This window comes from Anopheles bellator, chromosome 2 (assembly GCF_943735745.2).
Source record: "Anopheles bellator chromosome 2, idAnoBellAS_SP24_06.2, whole genome shotgun sequence".
Taxonomy (NCBI): domain Eukaryota; kingdom Metazoa; phylum Arthropoda; class Insecta; order Diptera; family Culicidae; genus Anopheles; species Anopheles bellator.
In genome coordinates this window covers 45,517,096-45,536,206 of record NC_071286.1, presented here as the reverse complement: position 1 = coordinate 45,536,206, position 19,111 = coordinate 45,517,096, and the positions used below count along the sequence as shown (strand labels likewise).

The window sequence follows — 19,111 nt, the reverse complement described above, 5'->3', positions numbered from 1 at the left end:
GTTGCGCTCTGTACGGAGGCTATTTTCAGATGTTACTTAATTACAGCGCAACAGCCGCCAAGAGTTTCTGGTCTTAAGCGTAGAAGGACAATCTGGACTAGCAATTGGGGGGTACCAATCGTGATGAAGGTCGCGAATGTGGCTGCAGTGGGTCAAGAACGATTGACCACCAGATACACTCCATATTGATTCGGATTGAATTGCAACAAGTTTCATACATTATAATATCAACACAGCGGCGAACCAGTTTAAAGATAGCTCTGAAGAAAGTTTGCATACATTGACCTACCGAAAGGGGGACCATCGTTTTTTTATCCTAGCGATTACGAATGTAACCGAATATCAATCATAGCATAGGAAGAAATAGCTCAATATGAATTTCTCGTTTCAAAAGTAAGATAAGTAATGACGTAGCGATCGAAGTGGAGTGTATTTCGGTACACGATATCGATCTCACTTAAAGGTTTTTAATTCAACCTTCTCGAGATTGTAGCGTATCTTATCTTATGTCATATCAAAACAGATCCAACGATAAGTTATATAAATGCGCTTTCCTTCATTGTTGGCCTGCTGAAAATGAACTTTTGACTTTAGCGATTCGGAAGACCGATTTCGGTTCATTTTTTATTTTTGTCAGCCTTCCCAAGCGGTACCCTTCGCGTGGGGTTTGGAGCTCGCCGTGCGCCTTAATGGTGCGCCTGTTGTAAAACGCCTGCGATAACAGTGATTTACGGTGGGTATTGCGGCAGGAAGTAGGTGACCCGGGGTGGGGACAAGCTCCAACGATTTTGACCGATTACTACACACGCGGGATGCCGCTGACGCGCGCTGACCTAACTTGCCACTCGAATGTACCATAATAATTAATGAAGTACCCTTCGGCAGTGTGGTGTTATTCAGCTCGATCTCCCTCCTTCAATGCACGGAGCTGTAAGAGAGATCATGCGCATCCCTAGCATTGCCCGGGGCCTACCCTATCGACCCTAGTTCTCACACGGTTGTGATTCCGGTTAGACTACGATTTGTTTGTTTTGCGCCACTTGTCGGTCTAGCACATCGTAACGGTTGTCTTAACGCGCCTTTGAGGAACTGGAAAAGAATTGAAATGCATTCAGGGGTATGAACAATCTGTATAGTTTTCTAAATTAATAGATTATTTATTTTAACAATGAACAGAAAATAACCCCAAAAATTGCCACAAATTAATTTACAATTGGCATGTTGCTCACACTAATAACGGGGCTGAAGCTGGTTGTATGGTTAAAAGGTTCGTCTCTTGTTGCCGGTAGAACTTACTCACCGTCCTTGAAAGACGCACCTTGACCACTTGAAGCTCAAACACTCCTCGAGACGCTCTCGAAGTGCTGTTTCGAGTACATCTTGTACAAGAACAAACCGTACCAGGAGGTTGAATATTTGACAACTCATCACAGCTGTTTTGAAGAACCCTCTGATCGTCGATCAAGATCATCTCTAGCAGTTCATTCGCACCTGGTGATGCCACCTAAACCTTCTTGCCTCCAATAAACACCCCAAAAGACGTCCTTCGCCCGATCGGCCTGGTTGAGGTCATGATGTTCCTCAGACAGTCCCTTGTTGATATCACCGGACACTAGTGATTGCTCCACGGTGTCGATGTACTTTTAGTGTACACGTTACTAGTCTCCAACCGGTCACTACGACGTACAATAAATTGTGGAAGTGATTTAGAGCTCAGAGCTCGATTCAGATAACAAAACGCATCTCACGAATCGGTGCCCACAAGTTTCCATTTCCCTTACCAGTGTGGTCTACGCCTTCCGCCCCAAAAATGTGGAAAATATAGTAATCGTAAATGTGAAAGGCCAACAGAATTCATTCAAGGATCTTTTGTGCGGTTGGCACCGGAGGCATGCGATAGTTAACAATGGTGAATGTAAATTACTCGTGTCAATAATTGTATTTAACCCTCCACTTTCGAAGTAGTTCGTAGTTCTTTCTTTGTCGAAGTAGTTTTGCTACAAATAGCCAAACTTTGTGGTTCGTAAGAAAGTATGCAAATGTTCAAACAGTAATTAGACTGAATGGTCATGATTACGATTATTCAGTAGTATAATTACCAATCTTTTCGATCGATCATCGGAACGACATTTTGTCACACCGTCTCTACTATAACAACCGAAATTTGCATCCGATAGTTTGCTTCTTGTCTCTTCATAACAGAGAGGCACCTTTTATGTTTAGCAAGAGATCGATCATTTTCATTGTAATTACGCGGTGCAAGCGTAGCATAGCGTTCAAACTTTCACTGATCCTAATGCTAAGCATTACTTTTCCCCAGCCAAAGAAAGCATAGGTTCTTCATGCTGATCAATGGATAACAATAGCAGCAAATTTCTTTTTCTCAAATGATTGATGGTCAAAAGCAACGTTGACTACGAGTCCATTATATAGTGTACGAAATTTTAAAACAAACCACGGTCATGATCTCGTACCACACTGAAACAGTAATAAACGATACGTTTTTATCGATAAAATGAGCACGCGTAAACAAAACCCGAAACATTGTTAAGGTTCCTTTCTACTTTGCTCCATTTGATCACAAACGATCGAAATACGGCAAGCTCGTAAACTTTCTGCTTGGTTGCTTTTGCAGAATCAAAATCACTATTTATGGAAACCTAGTTTGGAAACTGCCGTAAAAGTTTATTTATAATTTCAAAACAACCCCGAGCGAATTTCTACTGAGATTGTTGAGGAGAATGTGCAGATATAGACGATAGATTTTTCACATGGCGCGCTTCATGCTCGGTCAAAGCAACTCGATTTTGACGGACAATTACTACTTCAGCAAAGAAGTGAACAAAAACCGACCGGGAACAACGCACATCATTCGTAGATATTTGTTTTTCTTTCCGACGGCCGTGGAAACCGCTTCTGTGAAGTGATAAGTGCAGTATTAACTTCCTGCGAAACGCACACACCCCGACATGATGACGCTGTTCCGGCGCATTCTTTTGACCGTAGTTGCGGCGCACCTGGCCAGCCAGGGATCGAATTCTGAGGTTATCGAACTAGACGAATCCAATTGGGACCGTATGCTCACCGAAGAATGGCTGGTAGAATTGTAAGTAAGCGCGAAGGGCGTCTTTTTCCTGTACTCAACCGAGCCGCCTAATGGTCCGCATTCGGCTGAGGTCAATAACCAATGTGCTTTGTTTGGCTTGTTATTTTTACATCGTTTTTCATGCGCACTCAGCTATGCCCCGTGGTGTCCGGCGTGCAAAAGCCTTGCCCCGGTCTGGGACGATCTTTCGACCTGGTCTGACGATTTGAACATTAAAACGGGCAAGGTGGACGTGACGTCTTCGCCAGGCCTCAGTGGCCGGTTTTTCGTAACGGCACTGCCCACCATTTTCCACGTAATCAACGGTGAGTTCCGTCAGTACAAGGGACCGCGTGATCTGAACGCGTTCATGACGTTCGTCGAGGAAAAGAAGTGGGAAACGCTCGAGCAGGTGTCCGCATGGCGCAATCCGGACTCGCTCCAGATGTCCCTCGTGTCGCAGTTTTTCAAGCTTTCACACTTCCTGAAAGTAAGTAGAGCCCGGCTGCGGGTAAGTGTGCGCACATTCCGATGGTACCCGAACGGTCGAAAGGCATCAGTCTAAGCGATATCTAAAAATGTGTTTCTTCCCAGGAACTTAACACGATGCTGCTGAAGGAGTATGGTCTGCCGGTGTGGGGATCGTACGCACTGTTCGGTATCGGAACCGTGCTGTTGGGCGCCATCTTCGGACTGATTCTAGTTTGCATCATCGACTGTCTGTTCCCTCCGAAGTCGGGCCAGCGGCAGAGCTTCTCCGAGCACAAACAGAAGGTCCGCGCCGAGAAGGTGCCAGAAGAACTGCGCGGTGACGAGCTGGTTGACGATGTCGCGGACGCGGACGATGTTGAAAAGGAGGAGGGTGAAGAGCGCGAAGAAGAAAAGGACACCTCAGAGGGAGAAAAGTTCTCTGCCAGTGAGGATTCGGATGATGAAAACGAGCCTCCGAAAGCGAAAGAGACCGTGGCCCCGGTAGCCGTAGAAGAAGAAAAGAAGGAAAAGGCCACCACTAGCCCGGACGTGCGGAAACGTAAACCGCGGAAAGCCGATTAAATGGGACCAAGGTCTGCTGGTTGCCTGAACCTTGAGCGATGTCGTACCGCAACAAACCGACCCGGGGATCGGCCCCAAAGTGTTGCTTTAGTTCTTTTCTTGTGTTTTTTTACTTTTGAATTCTGTGGTCCTCATGGAACACTTTGAGATAACTTCTCTTCATTTCTCCATAGCTTCCTCTCAGTTGTGCATTTAAACACACCAGAACGTAATACCTTCCAATACTTTTCACATTCGTTACGCTTTTCGTGTTATGACCATTATTAATTGTGCTACTTACATTTTTATATCTTCTGTGCTTTAACATGTTTTGCTTAGGCGCATTGGTGTACATTTAGTTCGGATGCTAACGGCTACATTGGAGAGACAGGAGAGCGCTTCATGTATTGGTGTATGTGGCGCATGATAAAGTAAGCAAAAAACCCACTGTTTGGAACGTAACAGAAGGCACACACTACTCGAAAATAATGGAATGTATTTAAAAGAAAAACGCGGATCACTACCGAAGCAGAAGCAATGCGCAAGAGAACAGAGGAACGGAAGTGAAACATAGACTTTAACAATCTCATGCATGTACGAAAGACGAGAGAGGAAATTAGACCGGCCGTGGCGAGGAGTGACGATGATTAGATAATGAGAAATTATTAATAAAATAAACACACAAACACGTCCCAAAAAACGACGCTGCGGTACATTCATTTATACCCATTTTACCGAACATTAAACTAATATAATCTTGAGAAAACTAAATGTTCATATCGAACGGTTGCTCTGTTAGTTTTCGGTGTCTTTTGTGTTGATCAATGTTTGTCCTTTTCCTATGTTTACTGAAATATCCAGTACCACAACAATCGCCGGTAAGATTGATTCACATTGTGGTGGTTGTAAGGCATTTTGTTGGCAGAAATATTGAATTCTTTTTGTTTGCGTTGTTTGCATTTTGCGGCCAAAATGGCTGCTCGTTCGTTACACAAAGTGATTCACTATGAAATATTTTGGGGCGATGAATCAAAACAATCGTGTCCCGCAAATGGGCGTTTAATTTACAATTCGCAGAACACAGTTTTCTGCATATTTTTTTAAGTTTCAGTTCTAATGTGTATTATACATTTTTTTAAATTGTGTATCTTGTTAAATAAAATAAAATGAATGTTGATGGATGCTGTATACAATACTATAGACAGATTAAGTCACCGATAACTACAAACAGAGAAGCAGAGATGAGCATTTTCGCTATGGAATTAGAGTTGAAATGTTCGTCATACGATTTGACGCCATTTGCAATCAACTTTTCCGTTAAAAGGAAAATGCGCATTTCTGCTTTCATAGACCCAACGTAACAAAGGAAATAAAAAAATGTACATGTCCGCAAGAAGATTAAAATTGTATATAAAGAACACTGTGCTATTCACTAACTCGTGTAACTAATTAGGCTAATTTTCTCACGCATTAAAACAATGTTCATCCGCTGTTTCACGCCCCATTTCCTTTGTTTTGCCAAACAGAAACTTAGCACCATCACCAAACCCGTTACTTTCCTAAAGGTATTGCCATAAGAAAACCTCTTTTCTCTTAGACAGTCTACGGACGCAACCTCAACGTACGTACTTTACGTGCCAAAGTTACCCTTTAACCGATTAAAGTATTCCATGTCCCTGGGACTGATCGAGGGTATAAACTTTTTCATCGCTTCCCGGAAGTCCTCTTCGCAGACGATCACCTGATCAGCTCCGAGACCCTCAATGATCGAATCTAAAAAACAAAGAAGAGAGAAAATGCGATTGAATAACAAGTGTTTCTCATTTGAATACATGTGTGGCAACACAACGCACCTCCAGCGATCGATTCCTTAACAGTCCTGCGGACGGCACTGAGCCACGCGTTCGAGCAGATCGAGTACATGTCGGCTCCGGTCATGTCCTGGTGCAAACTCTCGGCAATTTTACGCAAAGTTAGACTGTTTGCCAACCGGAAACGACCAGTTACCGCCTGTAAGACACTTTCTTTTTCCTCTACCGTGCAACTCGGTCCAACATATAAGAGCTTATCAAAGCGCCCCGGTCGTAGAAGGGCCGGATCGATCAAATCTGGTCGATTGGTGGCAGCTAGGATGAAAATCTGTTGTCCTGGATCCTTCGAGATACCATCCATTTCGCTCAGCATCTGTGACACGACGCGATCCATGACGCCACCCGAATCTCCACTAACGCCCCGGTTAGGGGCCAAGGAATCCAGCTCATCGAGAAACAGGACGCAAGGAGAGGCGGTCCGGGCTCGTCCAAACACTTCCCGCACGTTCTGTTCGCTCTGACCAACGTACATATTAAGCAGTTCCGGACCCTGCACCGACAGAAAGCTTAAGTTGCATTCCGTTGCAACCGCTTTGGCGATAAGTGTCTTGCCTGTGCCGGGTGGACCGTACAGTAGGATACCCGAGCGTCGCATATTTTTCCCCAGCAGGTGCTTGTGACGCAACGGAAGCCCGATCGAGTTCTGTATCTCGGATTTCAACTTCGCCAAACCACCAATTTCCGACCACAACACCCGTGGTACACGTGGCGCTCCGAGGCTGTCCGAGAATGAGGCTTGCATTCGTTCGAGTGATGTTTCAAAGTGCATCAGCTTGAGGTTTTCATTACTCGACTGACGCCAAGCATCGAGGGCGTTACCATACAAAAGCTCCAGATCGGACAAGGTGAAGCCTTGGCTCTGTTCGGCAACCTTTTGGCGAGCACCAGCGGGTAACCGGTGGTTGTGGGCGAGTGAAATCCATCGCAACATGTCTTCCCGTTCGGTCGCGTTGGGAGGTTGAAAATGGATCACTTCGAGAAAGAGGGAAGTTAGCTTCGGAGCATTCGATTCCTTCTGATTTGCCAACGCAACGACGATGATCGGATGTGAGTAGCGGCGCGCGGTGAACAGTGTGGCCAGTTCCGCCTGAAACGAACCCGTAATGCGTTGCTCTTCGTTTCCCTCGTTGTCCACGCCAAACACTTCGAAGTTCTCCAAACAAATAATGAGCGGTTCACAGATTTTCGCTTTCCCGAACGCGCTGCTCAGCTTCGTCTCGGTTTGCGAGCTTATCGCCGTCATGATGTCACTGCAATCGGCACTATAAATCGGAATACCAAGATTCCCGGCCACGGCATCAAGCACTGCCCGCTTACCGACACCTCGTTCACCACGCAGCATAAACACCGGCCAGATGCCGTTCTGGACGAGACCATTATTCTCAACGCGTAGGTATGCCCGAAATGATGAATGCAGTGATTCGAAATACTTTTGCAACCCAAACGGGCACCGGGGCCGGTGTGCCATTGCGTCCAGCCGTTGCGGTAGCAAAAAATTGTTATACGTCGTTGTCTGCTGTAGTGCCGTAAGACCTTTGCACGCGATACCACTCATCTCGAACGCGCCAGAAGTGGAATCGAGATTTAGACACTTGAACCACAAGGCCTTCATGTGGGCCAGGATGCCGAAATGCTTTGTGTAGAAAGTGTTACCAAGAAAGTGCTCCGTCAGGGGTATCTGGTAGGTGTGGTTGCGGTACAGAAGCCTGGGTGTTTCAAAGTACCGGCCCATCACAAAGTCCACAATATCGGTGCTTAAATCGTACGGTGTTTGGTAGATGAAGATGCTTGCTTTGGCCACAATTTCCGGCAAATGCTGGCCATCCGTCACACGGTGTAGGCGGCCCCAGAACACCGAATGGCAACCACGTTGGTAGCGTTCCCGCAGATTCTCCAGCATGTTCTCCTTCACCCAAAGTGCGTTCAGCGGCACCCCTGGATGAGGACATATTTGGCACAGCACGGAAGTGTTCTGCTTGTTGAGGATGATTGAAACCAGGCTTTTGTTTTCCTCCGATGCCACAGTCGCTGGCACTTTGGCCAAATTTAACGCGAGGTTAATCCAATTTATTTCGCGCTCAACAACATACTCACGAAAAACGAGCGGGCACACGAACAGCGTGTGTTCCGAAATTACCAGCTGGTCTGCCTGCAATCGCTCGAACAGCCCATTCGGTATGGGTTGGAGGTGAAAATCTAACGATCGCATTTTCAGAGCATTCCACAGCTTCCGTAGTCCCTGCAGCAGCACATACACCGGAAAGAAGTAGCCGGGATAACGGGGAAAGCGAATTCTGGCAATGTGCAGCAACAGGCGCACCTTTTTCTCGAGTTTATCACTCATCACGAAGCCGATTGTGTTTTTTCTGTGAAAAAAGATGAAACGATATTCGATTTATTATACAGCACGCTCTAAAAACTTTTCTCGCAACCGAAGCAAGAATTTTGCGTACATTACCGAAAGAAAAAATTCTTGGTCTCACCTTAAACGGAATAATAACAAACCCGGCTGTCACTTTTCAGCAAAACAATGCGACCTGTCAACGAAGCTTACATAGCTTATCTCCACTACTCTCGGCATAATGCTGGAGCTATAAAATTAGTTTTATTTCATTCTCAATTAATTGACAAATTTATTATTACCTTTTCGTACAAAAGAAATCCTGTTTCTGAGTTTTATTACAAAACACAAATAGGCAGTTTCCGTTGAACCCTGAGCGTTAATCATGGAAGCCATAAGCCATTGATACTGGACTTAACTCTAGCATTTGAAATCCCTAGATAAACCTACCACCATTGCTGAGAATTGCTTGTGTTGTATAAATATTGCTCGCGTTCAATCAACGCGTTTCGGCCCCTCGCCTACTTTCGTGTGAATGATGTAGCGCAGCAAGTTCGGATTTTCCGGTGTGAATGAATCCAGCATGGCACTGGGAACGGCTGCCATTGCAGCTTCATCGTTCGCGATACCCTTGTAATACTCGTCCGCTGTGCAATGATTGAACGGTAATACTCGACGTATGATTGCTGAAATTTCTGCCACATCACGGTCCAGCATAAAAAGACACGCGTTCGGTCCAGCATCGAAACTGTAGGCCACCTTAACCGGGGCACCGTCTCCAGCAAGGTTGTTAATTTGGTGTACCAAACGGATAACCGTTCGTGACACGTCGTTCATGTAGAAGCACGGAGGATAGGTGTCCAGGCAGACGGCGTGGCACTGGTTGCTATCCTTCATGGCAATGCGTCCAAATGTGTCAAAGTCGTGCTCCGCTATCGCCTGCAATGCAATTGATCGCATGAAAAATCACTTTGATGTGATCGATTCTATCGTAAGTTACCTTCTTCAGCAGCTCCACACGTTGCGGAACACACACCGAGGCACGATGCTTGAGAAGATCCGATGTTTTCACGCTCGTAGCCATACCGTGCGTTGAAGCCGTTGCCTTCTTCCGATCGTTCACCACCAAAATTAGGACGTGCATTTGGGGCCACGACTTTGCCGGTGCCAATTGGACCGCCAATGAGTCGGTTCCATCCGCGCGCTCACCCCGTACCCACTGGACAAAGCCGGAGTGAAGGCTACGGCAGGCAGAACCACTGCCCATCCGCGCAATTCCACTCAATTCTACACTTTCTTCAATACCGTACAGTGTGGCCAGAGTGTAAACTAGAATGAGGAAGAATGTCGGTTGAGAAGGAGCAAACAAGTTTGGAACCAACGTGCACTTACCAAAACACGCATAGCCCGAAGCACTCGATGCAAGACCGGCTGCAGTGGGGAAGTTGTTCTCCGATATCACGTGGATGTTCCAGTCCAATAGTTCGCTCTTGCACTTTCCGGCATCGCGTGCCTTTTGCCGTACTAAATAGTGAGTGAGACAGAGAAAGCAATAACCACAGTTTCTTGATGCTTCCGAATCCATATCTCAGTTTACCTACCTTCCAGAAGGCATCTCTGAATGCGTGGATTTTCGAACGATTCCTCGACACCATTCAAACGCAAAACGTTCTTCGACAACTCTGGCCCGGCCACGATGGTGGTTTTGGTTCGGAGCTATACCATTGAAAAGCAAAACATGAAACAGATCGTCCATCCAATGGGATACCGCATTATTTAGCATTCTCGTCAACGCGTATTGTTCGGTGTCTTATCTTACATCTTCCGTAGAGAGCGTTACACTGATCGAATCGTTGATTGGCAAAATGAGGTCATCGTCACGCTTTCCCCCTGAAAATAGATACCCATATTAGTAACTGAAAACTGTGAAAATCGTGCACGATATCACCACCTACAGTATTTGATGATAGCAATGTTCACCGGAGCCACACAAGTTACCGAGACGGACATATTCCGACGGGTTCTTTCGTTGTAAATTGGAGATTCTTGAGCTCAGCACCAAACCCAACGAGATAATTCAACGTCAACAAACGCAATGACGTCTGACGTAAACAATCTGCTGACGTTTGACTGAAGGGAGAGAGGCCCAAATTCTCACGCGTCTTTCTCTCTTCGCGTTTTGCGCGGTTGAAATTTGAAAACGTGGCCTCGCAAAAAGGCAGTTGTTCGCCGATTCCGATACTCTTTTTTGTGATATCAATTTGAGAAACTAATTAACATGCCCATGGCAAATTAACGCAGACTAGAAAAGCAAGAGTAGGGTGTTGTTTTTGTCATGTTAATTTATTAATTTATTATGGCTCTTTTTCGTTTAATACCTAACTATTCGCTGCAAACCGAGCTCGTCAGAAAATCGCACCGCACAATACTAAGCGCAAGGCTTTAAGTATCCAGTTTACCTAAGTATCTTGCTGCTCGCAGCTAGTACCTACTTACTGACGAAAGATGAAATTGAAATGGATGGGCGTTAAGATAATCACATTTGCTTAACCACTAATGGCTGAATGGAACAAATGTTATGTTTCGATAGTAAAATAAATAACTGATGATTTCGTACAGACAAATGACTTCTAAGACTAAAACAATACTGTCGTTCGTGGTACTACAGAAGTTTGTAACATGAGATTGACACTTCCGACGAGAACATTCTCTGCCTTGTCGACTGATTGTGGCTGATTACATTAATCCTCCTGGAGGCTCGGTAGTGAACACCTTACGTCTGTATGCCGTAGTAGACGTACTCCCTGCACCAATTCATCGTTTCATCTTCATTACTGCAGCACATGGGAAACACTAGGGCTGACTTCGTAACTTTCGAGCAACGTTGGCACAGTTCGTTTACATCTTCCTGATGGGGGGAGAAAGAATGATGGAAGTATTTAGTAGATGTGTAACAGGTTCCATTTTGAATTTGGACTTACATCTTCGTAGCACTGTTGCACTCGCTTGTAGTCGGCGTCGTAGTAATCCTCATAATCTGCCGATCTCTTCTTAGGTTGATGGCGACGATTGTGGTGCGTACTGCTTGCGCCCAGTCTGGTGCGCAACAGGTGATCCAGCAGGCGGGCCCTGCTCTGCTCTTCTGTAGCTGATGGTCTAGCACTGATCTGAGGTGCTACGCAGGCCAGCAAAACCATCAACAGTGCTAGTCGAAGCCACGGACTCGTCTGGTGAAAAAATAATACAAAAAGTGGGATTAATCAACAGGGATGTGAATAAATCAAATTACAGTAACAACATCGTAATTACGGTCTCAACAACGATCAGTCTGAAGGTCTTGTCAAAGTTCATCATCACAACTACCAAACAAGTCAGGCCACCAGCTATTGCTCTTGTAAATAGTACACACAGCCACGTCCTGTTTGATAAGTCCACTGTTTATGGTCAAACGGTTCCCACAAGAAGAAGTTGGAAGATAGGGTCCTCCTGGTGTGGGAAAAAGTCATGCCCCTCAAGTCACCACCGCGAAGGGTGGTGGTATATAATCCCCGGGTGAGTAATCTCCACCCTCACCCACCCACCCTTCAGATTTGTTTGTCCGCGTCGTCCGAACACCTGGTTTCTGGCTTTGCCTGGCCATCGTGGGGAGGCGTGATCCGTTCGTGGAGCATTCGCGAAGCACACTCGAGAGCTGTGATCGCTCGGATCGACTGCTGGAATAAATGGTGACATACACCAAGCCACTAAAATGGAACTCAGCCACATAATGATAAGCACCTGCGTACTAGTGCTTCCGTTTCTATGTCAGTTTGTCGGTGCCTGGATTCTTGGAACGCAAAACAAACTGGGTCCCGGCCCGTTCCGGGACGGCACGCATTAGCACGCTGTCTCCGGGTGGGGTTTTGTACTTTGGCGACCAAGGCCTTCGTTGGACTGGCCCACACCCTAACAACAAGCGCGGAACCAAACAAACCTCTTTGACACCCATCTGGCCATCTGGTCTGGTGCGACGGGGTCAAAAGTCGCTCTCATGACATCATCTGCTGGCTGGCTTTTTGCGGAAGGTTATCGTGTTTCTTCCGCGCATTAACAAGCATCAATTGCATCACACCCGATGCTGCCGAGCAGAAGTGAGATGGAGCACCCAGAACGACAGAGCAGGAGATCCCTTTGTGAGATTCCGAAAATTTCAAACAAAATCAGTGTCGGTCTGTCGAACCGCGCGCAGTTCATGAAACGGTTGCTAGGTCCTCTCTGGGGTTTGCTGTAGTTGAAATGAGGTTAGAGTCGAAGGAGTCACACATGTTCACAGCCCACTTGGCCCTGCATTACGTCACGACTTCGTGGCCAACTGCAGCGGCAACGGTTCGCTATGTTTATCACGTCATCATTGAGGCGGCATTGAGGTCTTATCAAAAAGGCCGGAACAGTAGCCATCGCCATCATCATTAGCATCGCCATCATGTTCTGTGGGAGACGTGGTCAGATAAGCGTCGAAGCGAGGCCCCGGCCCTCGAGCGATCAAAACAATCGCTTCGCCAGAGTACCGCGTGCTGTGGTCAAGTGCATTCGGTCACTTCCATATAGCTAAACCCTCCGATCCGGCCATTGACCGACATTGAGTCGGAGGACAACGGACTGACCGCTTCCTACGATACCGCCTCTTTGTCCCTCGTCTATTAATCGCCAATTTCGATATCCACATCAGGAATGGCGCAAGTGGTCGGGTGACTAGCCCAGTTTCTAGGCCAGCTGAGAACCCTCAAATTGTGTCACGCGCTAGGCGCCGGCACCACGCGCCCCGTGAGATCATTACTGATAACGGGATGGGGCTGCACAGCTGCGGTTTCTATTATTCCGGTTCAACAGATACTGGCTTAGCCTTCAGAGTGTATGCTGAAATAATTTCACCATGTTGCATCCTTCATTTACAGCCGCTTACCGGCGTCTAGTAGTTCGCACCAAAGCGCCAGCGCCATCAAAGTTCCGAGGATCATCAGCCGGAAGTATGAAAGGAGCAGATTAACGCCTTAGATTGGGCTCCAAGTTTTAGCTCACGCTCGAATTCGGACTCGGATTATGTCAATCAATGGCGGGTGTGTGACAGAATTGAAACAATCACTTTTGGCCAGGTGTGCTTTTTGAAAGTGATTAAACGGAAACTTAAAGCTACGCTGATACGTGATTCATTCACACCCTCAGCCGGCAACTCATCGTGATATCGCATCGCGGTGATGAAGCATATCGGAATTACGTCGTTGTCTAGTTGTGGCCACGGTCGCGACGGGCTCGGCTTCTGGTTGATTCATGATTGTGGGCTCGAGCCCCCGTTCGACTTTCACTCAGGAAAGTGCAAAAAGGCTACTGATACCACAGGCCTTCCAATTCTAGTCCAGCATTCCGCATTTCGGGTTGTTAAAATTCTACAGACATGATTCGGATGCATGTCCATTCACTAAGGCAATGAAGGTTCAATTCAATTCAAGGAATTCATCAAGAATTATGATCTTCGTGGTAGGATCCTGGGATAGCGATAAAAGAGGAAAGTTCTTTGTTCGTTTGAATGTTTGTTTCTCTCTTTTGGTTCAACATTTTAGCTTACCACACTGTCAACGTCCCAATGGCTAAAAATAGGTCTATGTGTTCCAAGTTCGAACATTTCCGCTAAATACACTACGGGTCTTTAACTAATGCACTTCGACCATATCGAATTGAAATCACATCACTCGGAGCCAACTCTCTTGATCGTCCAACTGTCAATGTTTCGTGGGGTTCAGCGAGTCCTTTAGATCACTACGGTATCATACACAACACCAAGATCGCTTACCTTATTTGCTTTGTATCCCATCATATCTCGATGATAATATTTCTTTTCTCCAGCGACAAAACTTCAACACTGATCTGACACAGACACGCTTGTTATCCTGTTATGCTTGCGAGACGCGAGTATGCACGCGCGCTGATTTATACCTCCTTTCGGTCTTGACTTCCGACCGTTCCGATCGAACCCTTTCAATGAAGTGACTTGCTCTGCGCAGGGTGCTGCCTCTATTATTCATTTATACGCAACCGGAAAATACTGCCCGCAGCCGCCCACCTCGCGCCGTGTGCGAGTGTTGGTGTGGAACGGGCCGCCGATCGGTATCCCGACGCACGCCTCATGTCCCGATTGGTTCAACTTATCTGCTCAGCCCGCTCAGCTTTTACTTTACGCCGGTAGTGTGTGTTGGTCGTTGTGCCAATGTCACTCTGTCCGGCCTGATTTTGGGGGTCTATTGGAATGGGAGCAAAAAAAAATTAATCACATAAACAAACAAATCGAGCCCCAAACACGCCGCATTTCGCGACGGTCTCGTGCATGAACCGTGATCAGAATCGTGATCCAGCGGTATTCCCCCTTCTAATGGATAGTACAGCAATCGGAAGGGTTTGCAGGAGCTGTACGTGCTAATCCCGCAGCAAGTCTCCTAATCCTGACAAGCGACGAGCGGATTGAGGTGTCTCCGCCGATAAGAACTGGAGCACCATTTCACAATCATCGCCAGTCATCGCCGGTCAATCTCACTGATCGATGCTGATCGTAATAAAATCACACGATTGCGTCACGGAACGGGGGTTAGAAGGAGCGGCCGGGATGGAGGGGCGGGCAGGGTCAACATTCCGCGAGATGAATGGGATTCCATGAAGGTGCTGATTGCGGCCACCGTACTATGGACGGGCGTGATCACGACAATGTTGCGCAATTTATTTTGCGTTACAAGTTCTTCCAATGCCACGCCGCGATAAGTAAGCGCCACCGTCTTCGGGACGAAGTACAAGCCTCCGGACCAGCAATGATTTGCATTTCCGCAGTCGCATGTTGGCCTACAAAGCACAATCGGATGTCTAGCCAAATCGACCACCAGAAACACGCCTGGTGTAAGGAAGAGAGCGAGTCGTCAGTATCTCCGCCAGGACGGTTCGATTCTCGAATCCCCAATCCGTTCCCGATCCCCAACATGAATGAACATGGTTGGTTCATGTGAAAAATCAAACAGCGGGAACATCGCGGAATATGCTCCACTAGAATCTGTCAAATTGGGAGAGTGTGAAATTGTCATCGGCGCATCTTTGATCAGTAGAGATCAGAAGTAAGTGAGTACATAAAATTCAAGCATATTCTTATTGTATTATGTACATATTTGAGATACATTGTTACTATAGAGTGAAATCAGAACTTCAGAAAAGGGTCATCATTTGGTTCTTTCTAGGTTTTTGCCCAGCAATGATTTTTAAATATTTTAGTAAGTTGCAAGTAGAAAGATGGTTACAGCTTTTGACAAGGGATTTTACTCCGGACTATTTTCTTCGCCTCATCAACAGGTCCATTAATTTGCAGTTAACCTTGGCCTCCGGGGCTGAAAACAATTCAATTACGATCACTCAATCACCACACACTGCTGTAAAGATGTGAGGCTAGTGCATCATTGCATCGTAATGTGTCATTTATACCGTGTTCATGGTAACATTCCCTTTCGCGACTAACTAGGGAAATCCCTAAACTTTCCCGACCTCTTCTGGAGAATTGCCTGACAGGTGTTCCCAGCACCGAGAGTGACCCTACGGCAATTTCCTATGACGCTTACGTGCACGGCGCGTGATGCAACCGAAGCAGACGAATCACGTTACAAAACACTTTGTCTCTTCCTATTGATTGATGATTGATCTATGAAATTTCTTCCTTCAATTCTATCAGTAAAATTCCACATTCCCTAGGACAGGGCCCGGCTCTTCTCAACGTTATCTCCTAAGACCGAATATTTGTGTCGATGAAGAGCGTTCTGGGTAAGAGATAGGCAATAGAAATGTGCCGATAAGATTCCAGATAACCGGAGTCATGAGTTTTGGCCAGTGACGTAGTGGAAGTGACGCACAGCAGGCCTTCGGGACACCCTTTGGTGGGCATTACGTTTCGCTTAGTCACAGACAACCATAAACCCGAATCGCACGTAGCTGTTACGTAGTGTGGATCCAGCTCTTCCGGCCAATGATGTAAGGGTGTGCCAACGTTTGGTGTAATGAGCTGAGGGTACGCTATTTGGTATTCCCCTACGCCATCCTAGCTGCTGGAATATTTGTGGTATCTATGGCAAGTTCCCCAGATTGCGTACGTACGAGTGCGTGGATTAGGAGCGGGAATTTTTGCTAATTATCCTCAAAATAACGCCGGAAGGTTGCGCATTGTTTGGAAAGCATGATACGCTCCCTCCAACTCCGCGCCGGGACTTGGCCTAACGGGCGCATGAGTAATCTAGAGCTGAAGCTAGAGCTCCATAAAAGGTGCCGGTAAATTACACACCTGCGCCCACGGTTGACTTTCTTTAATCCAGGAGAAGATAACTGATAACTGATCAATGTTTCGTCGCACGAACGTGATTTACTGTGGGAAAATTCTGGTCCGCTAATCACCAGGCTTACAATCTGGTGGGTGTTCCAGGGTTAAAGTCGCCGTTTCTCGTGTCCCTTCCGAAACCCGCTTACCAGTATCAGGTAAATTGTGGAGTTCCCCCAAATAGATAGAAGAGCACCTTCAGGTTCGAATCGAAGATAGGACCCAATACCAGGTGCTATAAGTCGAAAGCACGATGCATGGAAAGTACAGGTCTAGTGTCTACTCCAGAACCATTTAAACTCAGGCAGAGTCTTTAGATATAACCTTTGCTATTTTACATAGTTTTTACATATATTTTTTCACACAATAAGGAAAGTGATTCAGTTGTTAGTTCTTAGCGACTGGACACTAAATGACACCCTTTCACTGATCCGATTCGGGGAATCGATGCAATCCATCGCCTACGGCAGACCACGTGATGATCAGCAGGTCGATCGACGCTCGATGCTACGTGAGGCTCGACACGACGAGGCGACCTCTCCGTCCAATCGGCCAATATCAGGTAGTCCGGCGTGAACCGGCGGAATGCGCGGGATATCCTCAGACTCTGGTAAAAAAAAACGGCCCCGGAGTCTGTCTGATTTCCGACCTTTGGAATCTGATGCAATCCTGAAGTTCGCTTGCCCTGACGTCCGAAAGGTGGAAAAAGCGTGCGAAAGAAAACAGAAAGCATGCATGTACTTGTATGGCGAACACCAAGGATCGGTGCTCAAAGTCCGAAGTTTTGCCAACGATGATATGGCATAAAACGTGTCTCGACATGAATGAGTCGCGGGGCCAAGTTTCTCAGTTCGCGGTCCAATATTTGCCCAATAAACATGTTTAACTTCCACACACAAGCGCAACTGGAGGCTCCAAAAAGGCGGTTTCTTATAATTGTATTGCCGCTTCCTCGAAAAACATCTCGCCGGTGTGGTCTCGTCTCTTATCGGTCTCAAGGGGGCGCTATGGAGCAAGAGGGCTGGAATGAAGGGGGGAAACGAAAAGGAAATGCCTAGCCTAACGACGGACAACCCAGCTACAGCTGACCGATGAGTAATGGCGCCAGGCAAATTCGTGGTTGTCCGTTGAAGAGATAGGCGCTGAACAGCTGACTGGTCGTTCGCAATCAAACACGCCGCTAGCCAGCAACGTCCGTGACATTATTACTTGCGGGAGAGCATCTTGCCGCGGATTAACACAGCGGTTCGCCTTCAAATACTTCCTCTGTCGGGCTTCAAAAACACTCGAAGCGATTTGGTCAATTGGTCAGCAACCGGGCGTTGGTCTCGATGTTGCTAGGCAATCGGACGGGTCGGCTTCACCGAAAGAAAGTTTGGCCGCCTTGATGACGTTTCGACCGATGGGCTCCCTTTTCAACCGGATGCCATTCTGACGTCGGAACCGGCAGATGATGTTGATTGGGTTGTTAACATGTACAAACGTGTGATCGAAAGTCTCGGCGGACCTTGGGGATTCCTGTGCTGTTCAAACATAAGAGCACGAGGTCCGTTTTGCGAAACTGATGAGCGAGATTACGAGAAATGGTGTAATTCATATGCAAAACCATGATGTGATGTTCTGTAAACATCCGGCTGTGTCGATTTCAGATCTTTATCAATATAGAAGCAGAAGATTGTCCCAAAAATTTACCACGTTATGTAGCAGCCATGAATAGAGATATTTTACTTTCCCGTCGTTATTCTGATAAAATTCAAGCCTCACAGTGTTTCCAAAAAAAATTTCCATTCCCTGCCAATTTTGTTTACCAAAATAGCCTTAAACGATGTAAATGTATGTAAATTTTCGGTGTTTTCGTTCTTTGCAAACATGGCAAAATGGCTGTAAGTATAAAATACTTGGTTATTTTGGCATCGTTTGATTAACATTTATAAAACGTATTTGGTGAAAACACCCTACCAACTTATGCCTCTACCGAATGTTATGCAATATTCGGAGCTCATTCGGATGACGTGATGGCAAGTTTACTATTTCTTCTAGTTTACACTTTCTTCGCTCGCAATGCAGTTCGTTTCATGTTCGTTATGCGAGGTATCATGTAATTTGCAAATTGTACAAAAGTGCCATCAATTCGCATTTCAAACAATCAAAACACTTTTATTTATCTTACCGGTTTTTACCAGTTTTCATTCAGTTGTGTTTCCCAGTATATAGCAATTCTATGATAACCAAGTGGCTCTTACTGATAATATAATAGTAATGACAGTCAATTGACCCGGCGTCGGTGGCGATTTTATCTTTTTATCAGACAGAATCCCATCGTTATGATGGTTTCACAGAATTTGGGTGATAAGCTTGATGAATGTACCAGGTTTGTGTTAGACAATCGACATGACTCGTGCCGTCTATCC

The 19,111-nt window shown here is 46.3% G+C and overlaps 4 protein-coding genes across 4 annotated transcripts; 1 reads left to right on the top strand and 3 right to left on the bottom strand.

Annotated features, from left to right (window-relative positions):
* Positions 1-2,837: 2,837 nt before the first annotated feature.
* On the top strand, positions 2,838-4,793 carry LOC131209513 (thioredoxin-related transmembrane protein 1). The gene is made up of 3 exons (XM_058202597.1): positions 2,838-3,106; positions 3,239-3,575; positions 3,680-4,793. Exons 1-3 carry the CDS (start codon positions 2,970-2,972, stop codon positions 4,136-4,138), a joined length of 933 nt encoding a protein of 310 aa, XP_058058580.1. The 5' UTR covers positions 2,838-2,969; the 3' UTR covers positions 4,139-4,793.
* A 118-nt stretch (positions 4,794-4,911) lies between these two features.
* LOC131210453 (uncharacterized) lies at positions 4,912-8,348 on the bottom strand. The gene is made up of 2 exons (XM_058203706.1): positions 5,971-8,348; positions 4,912-5,890 (listed from the first exon to the last, which is right to left on the bottom strand). Exons 1-2 carry the CDS (start codon positions 8,330-8,332, stop codon positions 5,748-5,750), a joined length of 2,505 nt encoding a protein of 834 aa, XP_058059689.1. The 5' UTR covers positions 8,333-8,348; the 3' UTR covers positions 4,912-5,747.
* Positions 8,349-8,630: 282 nt separating this feature from the next.
* On the bottom strand, positions 8,631-10,418 carry LOC131208911 (diphosphomevalonate decarboxylase). Its single transcript, XM_058201850.1, has 6 exons — positions 10,285-10,418; positions 10,149-10,219; positions 9,931-10,045; positions 9,722-9,853; positions 9,330-9,658; positions 8,631-9,268 (listed from the first exon to the last, which is right to left on the bottom strand). Exons 1-6 carry the CDS (start codon positions 10,337-10,339, stop codon positions 8,825-8,827), a joined length of 1,146 nt encoding a protein of 381 aa, XP_058057833.1. The 5' UTR covers positions 10,340-10,418; the 3' UTR covers positions 8,631-8,824.
* Positions 10,419-11,102: 684 nt separating this feature from the next.
* LOC131207598 (uncharacterized) lies at positions 11,103-11,680 on the bottom strand. Its single transcript, XM_058200219.1, has 3 exons — positions 11,639-11,680; positions 11,311-11,556; positions 11,103-11,237 (listed from the first exon to the last, which is right to left on the bottom strand). Exons 1-3 carry the CDS (start codon positions 11,678-11,680, stop codon positions 11,103-11,105), a joined length of 423 nt encoding a protein of 140 aa, XP_058056202.1.
* Positions 11,681-19,111: the final 7,431 nt, after the last annotated feature.